The sequence below is a fragment of the Bidens hawaiensis genome, unplaced genomic scaffold, assembly GCF_021521415.1.
Source record: "Bidens hawaiensis isolate Kalapana, Puna unplaced genomic scaffold, B.hawaiensis_p1.1 tig00008951_1, whole genome shotgun sequence".
Taxonomy (NCBI): Eukaryota; Viridiplantae; Streptophyta; class Magnoliopsida; order Asterales; family Asteraceae; genus Bidens; species Bidens hawaiensis.
In genome coordinates, this window is record NW_027491653.1 from 110,770 (window position 1) to 119,072 (window position 8,303).

An 8,303-nucleotide genomic window follows, 5' to 3' on the forward strand; every position below is an offset into this window, starting at 1 on the left:
TCTATTTTTTATTTTATTTAATCTTTTGTTAGCTATTTTTAGTTTTTACATCTTGGTTGTAATTCTAACAACCCACAGTAGGCAACCGCACACCAACAGGTGATCAGCGTTATCATGACAGTCCTGATCCATTCTTTGGTGTCTTAATCGATCAAACGTCACCGTTGACTGGTTCAAATATCAAATGTAATACAAGTTAACTACTTTATCTTCTCCTATTCTACTTATTTTGGTGCAAAAGAAATTTGAATAACTAAAAAGGTATAATATAGAAATATATATTATTCTTGTATAATATAATATCATTATTCATAAAAAGTACTTTAGCCAAAGTACTTTCTTTCATGAGGCCTTTGGAGAGAGGAGAGAACTGAGATCACAGCCATGCAGGCAAAACCAAGAGTCAGGAGAACCGTAGCAATGATACCGCGATCGAGAAACTTATCTACTTTTGAATGGAATTGATCAATGTCAAACCCAAGATTGATGCCTGATCCTACAGCAATTAATATTAATGATAGTAGAGCAACCACACTATCCACAACTTCCTTCAACTCCATTGATGCAGCAAACCCTGCACCAACCGCGGTTGCCAATACGTAGCTGATCAACTGTAACATTTCAAGCGATCGATATCAGTGTTACGGCTTATCTGGATTTTTTTACATGGTTTTACAACATATTATATATAAAAAAAAAAAAAAACTCATTTTTACAATACGAACCTTATCCGCGTAGAATTCGAACTGAGGGAGACACGGATGGCGAATCATCCTCTTCCCATTGCACGCATAGTAAAAAGCGAAAGGAAGCTGAATCAACGAGTAGACTGCACCAATGACCGTAGCTGCAAATACAAATCTATAGGCCATACAAAATTTGAGTTACATGGTTGGACAATGAATTAAAGACGGTTAATAACCGACCTGTAAGTCTTGATATCCTTCCAGGTAGTCTTATCACCGGCAAGCTTGTAATTATTGCACACCATGTACACAGCAGAAGCAACTAAAAGCATTAGAGTCAGGATCCTCAACACCAGGGTGGTGTATGCTATAACTTTTACTGCCATGATCTTTACTTAACTCAGCTGAGTTATTTTTGTAAACTACACAGTTCAATTAACTGTTCCTTGTTTAACTTAATATATTAATTTATATATTGATCGGTTCGGTACAAAGTACAAACAACAAACAAATATTGTTGTGCTTAGATAGATGTTTTCAATGTACCTGCAGCCGGCCTGTTCTTTCAACACTTTTTAATATGCTATCTTTTTGTCTAAAGCATCCAATAAAATAAAATAAAGATACTCTCTTTACTCATTTATGAAACATAATAGTATCATACCATATACATAGTTACTCGAACCTGTTCGGACCGAACCATTTTTGACCCATCACTGAACTCGTCAAGTTTGATGGGCTTAATTGGAATGCTAAAATGTAAGAAACATTAAGCAATTTGCTCTTTTGTCCATCTCTTTTTGGAAGCAAATGTTTTCACTGAATGCAAACAAATAATAATATTTCCCGGTAGCCATATTTCACATAAAACTAAGTCAGATTATTCGCTTACAACTTTCCATTTCAACGGCCGGCTTCATCTTTGTATCAACATTTGGAGATTACTGTCTTCTTCAATCATATTCCAACCACAAAAATCCAAACAGGCCACAAAAACAGTACTCAGTTCAAGTTTAAAAACACTACCCACAACACTAACATAAGCATAAGCATCTATCTGTTTGTTCAAGCTCCAAACCTCATCAATGGCTGCCTCAATTTCAACATCTTACGCGTTCTCACCAAGCAACAACACCCTGCCAGTCACTCAAGAACAACCCGACATCAAACATAACCACAAGAGATCTTTCAATAATGTTGTGCTTCCATCTTACTGTCAAAAGGTAGTTCATTTTCAAGAGTACGTTGTTCTAAAAGTTCTAGTTACAAAACTTTAATTTCTTATAAACTACTTATAATCAATTTTCTTGGTTCAGTTCGGTTCCAATCGGTTTAGTTCAGTTACGTCGGTTATTTGTAAAAAACGTTAAACCAAGTCGTCGATTTTTTCCTATGCTCGATCATTTTGGTTATGTTACGGTAATTGGTTTGGTTATTTTGGTTTCATGCACACCCTACCCACTATAAGCTTATACGGACCATATAATCAACTTATGTGACAACACACCACGATCACATAAGTCAAGTTCGAAAAGTTATATAGGTCGTATAACTTTATAAGGACATATGGGTTGTAAAACTAGCATAACACCTTATAAATGATTTGTGTTCCATGTATCATTCTTTATTTTTAAAAGTGCTTGTATAACAATTTCCACATATCATATGGAAAAGGTTGTATAGTCTATATAACCTATCGATGGCGTGTGTATACCCTGCCTCTTGTTAATAAAGTTCATGTGTATTCTTTCCGCTATTGCTAAGAACAGAAAAACAGATTGTTGCAGAGTTTCTTGGGACGTATATCTTGATTTTCACAGGGTGTGGGGCCGCAATGGTAGACCGTGATCGACCTTTAACAATTATAGGGATTGCAATGGTGTGGGGCTTATGCCTAATTGCTTTGATATACACACTTGGACATATTTCCGGTGCCCATTTTAACCCTGCGGTTTCTATCGCGTTTGCTGTTACTGGGAGATTACGTATAATACAAGTAAGTATTAGAGAAAATATATAAGTTAGTTAGGGTTGTTATTATGTTATTATGATATCTTTTAGCTATGGTAATAATATAAGAATGAACGCTAACTGAACTGTCACACCTTCACCTACGACTCTACAGGTCACTTTTTGTGTGTCGTTGCGTGTTTACAAGATGAGATTTGGTTCTTGTAGGTTCCAATGTATGTGATGTCTCAAATATTAGGTTCCACACTTGCATGTCTCACTTTGAAGGTTTTGTTTGATTACCAAGACGACATGTTGCCAACTTTAACTCGGTTTTCAACTCCGGTAACTGATTTCGAAGCTTTCTTGTGGGAGTTTATCATCACTTCCATCTTGATGTTCACCATTAATGGCGCGGCAACTGATGATAGATCGGTATGGTTCATCTTTTTTATTTAGAAAGTTATTGTGGAAGGTATTAACTTTGATTTTGAAATGAGGGTGTAGAGCAAGGAGCTTGCAGGAGTTGCAATTGGAGTGGCATTAATGTTCAATGTGCTAATTGCAGGGTAACAATATTCCATCTTTCTTTCACTTATATAAATAAAATGACTAAAATGCAATTGAAGGGTATAATAGTCATTTTACTAAAAACATACAATTATTGAATTCGAAGGGTATAATAGTCATTTAACTGACTTTCAACACAAATTTATTGGATTTGGTGCAGATAACACCATTCGAAGAAAAAATTAAGTTTATATTATTTTTAACGACAAACTCACGAACTTGTTATTTCGATAGGCCGATCACGGGAGCTTCTATGAACCCTGCGAGAAGCATAGGCCCCGCCATTGTGGCTAACGAATACGAAAACCTCTGGATTTTTATCGCGAGTCCCATTCTCGGTGCTCTAACCGCAACCATAGTTTACAGTCTTCTTAGACAACCAAAACAAGAAGATCAAGATACCGAGACCGAAAGGACGAAAAGCATCATTTACAACAATGTTTATTCACACTCGACAGTGTAACAGATCACGAAACCGAGGTTGTCAAAGTAGTTAGAACACAATGATAGGTCGTACATTCGAGTACAACAATGTCTATCTACTTAGTATATTGTTATATGTAGAACGAATTAAGAAAAAGAAAAAAAAGAGGTTTGAGTTGAATTTATAGCTAAATACTAAATATTTATTTCCTTAACACCAAATATCTATATTCTTTAAAGCAATCAACAATCTTTACTGGATCTATGGAATATAATCAAGATAATCAAGACAATGGTATCAGTCTGTAGTAAAATTACATCTATGAAATCAAGAATTATCTATGGACTGTTATGTAAAAACTCACTCCACCTTGAGAACGATCTTCATGAACTTGTACACAAAATAGCTTATTGCAGCAGACGGCAATACCTGAGAATACAAGCAAGTCAAACTTCCAACAGTTATTTTCACAAAATAGGTCAAATGCTATTTATCTTAATTGACAACGTATATTTTCATGCAATTTGGTAAGACTGTTCGCATGTACAAACATTAACACATGAGTTTACTCTAATTGACTTTGAAAGTCAGGCTGAAGTTTATACGGGTCAAATAACAATCATCCAGAAAGATTACTCTATTTCATTATTATTGACTGGTGTTTTAGACACTTAAGTAGCCTGCAAGCATTGTAAAATCAGATCATTCATTCATGCATATAAACAATCATTCATCAACTTTGAAAGTCAACCTTTTGACCTGAAAGAATCAACTCCCGTTGTCCCAATGTTTAAGGGGGGTGTTTGGGATTCCTTATTTTATCTCCTTATGACGTTTTAATAAGTTAATAAGTTACAAAAGTGTAACTTATTAACTTTTCTCTCTCACATCAAAAGCAATCCCAAACACCTTATTCTTTTTTAAAAAGTTATTATAAGTTGGTGAAAATAAGGAATCCCAAACACCCCCTAAGTATAAAAGAAATATCAAATACACCCCTTGACTTTCCATTGAACTTACTTATAACTATAAGCCCCTAAACTTTCAAAAACTCCACAAAAGGTCCTTTATATAAAACTTAAGGAGTTAATAATGCAAAAGAGACTACTTCAATCACATCTAAATTCAGGGGTATATTTCTCATTTCACAACTCTAGATATGCTAACAATTATCATGCTTATTAGCCAATAAAAACCATTAAAAATATAACATACGTACCTGTAACAAGCTCGGAATAAGTCCAGCATAAAGAGCCGAAACACCTCCATTTTCAACAATTTTAAAACACGTTGCTAACGCGCTCATTTTATTTGCTCTAACTTGCAACTGTAACTGCCTTCTAACAACCTCAAAAGGGTATGTCGCCACCTCAGCACACGCACCAGCAATGGCACCGTGCAACAACGTTCTCATTGGTCCCAATTCTAACTGTTCCAGAATATTTAAATCTTCACCCTGCTGCTTCATGTATTTAATTCTTTGTTTTCCTTCGGGTGAATTTAAATAAGCTGATTTTAATATATCATAAACTCCATAAAATACTGCACTCGAAGGCGCCATGCTTAATATTGAAGGAACTAATCCTTTGTATAAAGAAAAGAATCCTTCGGTTTGAACGATGTGGTTAAACGCTCCTATCACCCCACCTAAGGATTCGCCACCTGGTGCCACCAGCTTCGTTCTAATCTGAAAGTAAATTAAAACTGTAATTATAGTTACCTTTATAATAAAATTAATCCAGTTTAATTAAAAACTAAAGCAGCGGGATGCTTCATATCTAGGTGATGATTAGCACATAAGTGTACATTTTAAGAACCTTAATTTCTATTAATAATTCAATATAAATACCATCCTTGAAAAAACCCTAAAAAGCAAAAAAATCTAAATCAAATTTCTGGTTCTTATTTGACCACAAAAGTCAAATGTATTGGGAAGCTCTCATTTGCAGCAGAAAAGTAACAAGACATGCCGAAAAAACTCTAGACCATCTCTGAACTCGCACAAAAGCCCCTAAACTTTATTTCCGCAAGGTTAAATCGCTTATAATGTATATATGTGTGAATCCTTGGGTGGACAAAACTGAAAGTGCACTAATTTTGATGTTATTTTACTAATCTCGTGAAAATAACGGTAAAAGTGGCGGAAGGTTAATCAGGAATCATGTGGTGGCGTTGATAGCCAAAAGACAAGTGTACATGCACCAATCGGCGGTGTCCCGTTGAGTGTTATGTGCCTTATGTCTAAGGCTTGATGCAAAACTACTATCGAGCTGGGGGTCTCACCGGAAGCAGCCTCTCTATTCCTAAAGGGTAGAGGTAAGGCTGCCTACATCTTACCCTCCTCAACCCTACCATAGCTTTGCTATTGGTGGGATATACGGAGTACGACGACGATGATGTTAAATCGCTTAACTTATAAAAAACTCTACGAAAAATCGACATACTTACTTTTAACAAATTGTCATTTGCATAAGTCCCTTAACTTATAATAACTCTACATAAAGGACCTATTCGTTGAGTTTGATATATTTACCAAGAAGATGAAGTCTAGGGAATTTATTTGAAATCCAGCAATAGTCCAATGGTTATAATTAAAAAAGAACTTACAGTGTCGAGCGGTAAGCAAAGAATACTAGCAGTCATGCCAGCACCAGCGCCAGCAAAAAGCCGTTCAAAATTCGTTGTTTCTTGATTTCCAGTGAACCTCATAAGCTGCTTTCTATAAGAATCGTACGCACAAAAGTTTAACGCTTTAAACGGTGCGGTTCGAAGAATATTAACAAAATTTCCCTTCCAAAATCCTCTTAAACCTTGAGATGAAGCAATGTATTTAATTAACTCAAATAAATTCTTCTGTTCACCACGAACCATATACTCCAGCTTTAATCTTTCAAGTGGCGCCACAAACGTTCTGTTAAAAAAAATATAACCTTTTGCATCACATTTCAAATTTCATATCATAATTGTTTTCATTTGCATCTTTCATTTCAGTATCCACTGGTTCTAAACTTCTAACTTCTAAAGTTCACTAACAGTTTAAAGATTCAAAATTTAAAAAGCATTATGTTAAAACTTAAAACTTCTTCATTATTGTTTTCACATTGGTACTACTAGTTTCAATGTTTCATCAACTACCAAATCTTATCACCTATACTTTAACTACCACTTCCATTTGACCAAAAAGTCAAGACAAACTCCAACAAACAGACAAGCACAAACCTTGAAACCATTGCAGCCACAGCACCAGCCCACAGATGCTTAGTAGTATTCATAGCAGCAGGCTTTCTCCTTACTCTCAAATTCACCTTCTTCTTATTCTCCTCGACCACACCCGTGGCAGCCGCTGCAGCCATAATATTATTCGTTGCATTTTTATCAACCCCATCACCATTTGCCTTAACCGATAAACTAACCGACAAAAACCCACCTCCAAAACCCAATCTTTTTCGCGGGAAAACGCCTCCGCCGTGATTCCGCCTTGAGACGGCGGCGTTGATGATACAATTGGGAAGAGCATTGTTATCGAGAAATAATCCGCCGGGTTTCGAATACCCAATTGGGTATCCGGATGTTGAAGTGGGTGGTTGTTCAATTGAGAGATTTGACATGTTTTAGGGTTTTGGGATTTGAAATTAATTACATGAAGATAGGAGGAAGAGTTGTTGGTGGGGAAAGTGACGTGGCGGAGTCATCGCATTGCTACTATCCGCCGCACACTGCTGCTGAATGTTGGTTACTGACTGAGTGAGTAGTTTCAGCCACAAGCTGTGGCTCGATTCGGTTGCTTATTCGACTCACTCTTTTAATATTGAGAAAATTACAATTGACTCCCTGGAATATAGCGTCGCGAGATGAAACAACCACTGAAAAAGAATTTGCGCATGGTGTACTATTGTTTTATTTGGTCGGGCCAGTATGTGCCACGCCGTTAATTTTTTCCGTTAACCGCCGTTATTTGGGAGGGTATTTAGACTTTTTACAAATAAAAAATTAAGTGATATATCTGTGCCATTCTGTTTATTATCTTTTTCATGAGCTTGGAAAACCGGCTTGTCGGGAAAGATGGCAGTCCGATCATCACCGGATATTCTATCTCCTCCACACTCTTTCTTTCTCCACCCTTCCTTCCTTCCTTCCACCTTCCTCTTCCTTAACCAAAACACCATCTTCTTCCTTCCTTATATATCACCATCTTCTTCCTTCCACCTTCACACCTCACACCTCCACCGCCGGCCACTACCTCACCTCACCATCTTCTTCCTTCCCGTCGTCGTCCGTCGCTGCCCCCCCAGTCCGTCGTCGTTCGTCCGTCCCCTGGCTCCGTCGCACCCCATCCGTCGCACTCGGCTCCCCCCATCCGTCGCTCGTCGCCGCTCCCACGCCGCACTCATAGTCGTCCGTCACAATGGTTTTGATATTGAATGTAAACTACAATCGGGATATCTTTAGAGTCCCGGTTGAACTCAATCTTCGAGTCCGAATCCAGATTCGTAGAATCACAGTTCGTTTTTTGGTTACGTTAGCAGGCGAAGCCCTTATCACCTACCGTTGGAGGTGGAATCTTGGCCCGTGGCTCCTTCCATAGTGTTCGGGTTCGGCTCGTTATATGTAAAATCCCGAAGTTTATAATTCGGGTGTTTTGTTATATGTATGTATTTGTGTATTGTGTTAGT

The 8,303-nt window shown here is 37.2% G+C and overlaps 3 protein-coding genes across 4 annotated transcripts; 1 reads left to right on the forward strand and 2 right to left on the reverse strand.

The window, feature by feature from the left end:
- Positions 1-312: 312 nt before the first annotated feature.
- Positions 313-1,289, reverse strand: LOC143530573 (CASP-like protein 4D1). Its single transcript, XM_077026066.1, has 3 exons — positions 927-1,289; positions 726-861; positions 313-611 (listed from the first exon to the last, which is right to left on the reverse strand). The coding sequence occupies exons 1-3, from the start codon at positions 1,070-1,072 to the stop codon at positions 324-326; spliced, it is 570 nt and encodes a 189-aa protein (XP_076882181.1). The 5' UTR covers positions 1,073-1,289; the 3' UTR covers positions 313-323.
- A 438-nt stretch (positions 1,290-1,727) lies between these two features.
- On the forward strand, positions 1,728-3,780 carry LOC143530619 (nodulin-26-like). The gene is made up of 5 exons (XM_077026106.1): positions 1,728-1,909; positions 2,464-2,682; positions 2,865-3,071; positions 3,144-3,205; positions 3,441-3,780. Exons 1-5 carry the CDS (start codon positions 1,772-1,774, stop codon positions 3,667-3,669), a joined length of 855 nt encoding a protein of 284 aa, XP_076882221.1. The 5' UTR covers positions 1,728-1,771; the 3' UTR covers positions 3,670-3,780.
- LOC143530618 (putative mitochondrial adenine nucleotide transporter BTL3) lies at positions 3,559-7,273 on the reverse strand. Of its 2 annotated transcripts, XM_077026105.1 has the most exons (5): positions 6,850-7,273; positions 6,238-6,541; positions 4,850-5,317; positions 3,991-4,059; positions 3,559-3,576 (listed from the first exon to the last, which is right to left on the reverse strand). In XM_077026105.1, the coding sequence occupies exons 1-4, from the start codon at positions 7,236-7,238 to the stop codon at positions 3,991-3,993; spliced, it is 1,230 nt and encodes a 409-aa protein (XP_076882220.1). In that variant the 5' UTR covers positions 7,239-7,273; the 3' UTR covers positions 3,559-3,576. The 2 variants fall into 2 exon arrangements, with proteins under 2 accessions (XP_076882220.1, XP_076882219.1); XM_077026104.1 differs by lacking the exon at positions 3,559-3,576 and having other exon boundaries at positions 3,854-4,059.
- Positions 7,274-8,303: the final 1,030 nt, after the last annotated feature.

What these genes read in the sequence shown, in the direction of transcription:
- LOC143530573 (XM_077026066.1), bottom strand. Translation starts at nt 1,072, where the DNA reads ATGGCAGTAAAAGTTATAGCATACACCACCCTGGTGTTGAGGATCCTG. An exon ending in AAGGATATCAAGACTTACAG is followed by an intron (nt 862 to 926) that starts GTCGGTTATTAA and finishes TATGGCCTATAG; the next exon opens with ATTTGTATTTGCAGCTACGG. An exon ending in TCGAATTCTACGCGGATAAG is followed by an intron (nt 612 to 725) that starts GTTCGTATTGTA and finishes GAAATGTTACAG; the next exon opens with TTGATCAGCTACGTATTGGC.
- LOC143530619 (XM_077026106.1), top strand. Translation starts at nt 1,772, where the DNA reads ATGGCTGCCTCAATTTCAACATCTTACGCGTTCTCACCAAGCAACAAC. An exon ending in GGAGATTACGTATAATACAA is followed by an intron (nt 2,683 to 2,864) that starts GTAAGTATTAGA and finishes TGGTTCTTGTAG; the next exon opens with GTTCCAATGTATGTGATGTC. An exon ending in TTCAATGTGCTAATTGCAGG is followed by an intron (nt 3,206 to 3,440) that starts GTAACAATATTC and finishes TTATTTCGATAG; the next exon opens with GCCGATCACGGGAGCTTCTA.
- LOC143530618 (XM_077026105.1), bottom strand. Translation starts at nt 7,238, where the DNA reads ATGTCAAATCTCTCAATTGAACAACCACCCACTTCAACATCCGGATAC. An exon ending in GTGGCTGCAATGGTTTCAAG is followed by an intron (nt 6,542 to 6,849) that starts GTTTGTGCTTGT and finishes TTTTTTTAACAG; the next exon opens with AACGTTTGTGGCGCCACTTG. An exon ending in TTTGCTTACCGCTCGACACT is followed by an intron (nt 5,318 to 6,237) that starts GTAAGTTCTTTT and finishes ATTTACTTTCAG; the next exon opens with ATTAGAACGAAGCTGGTGGC.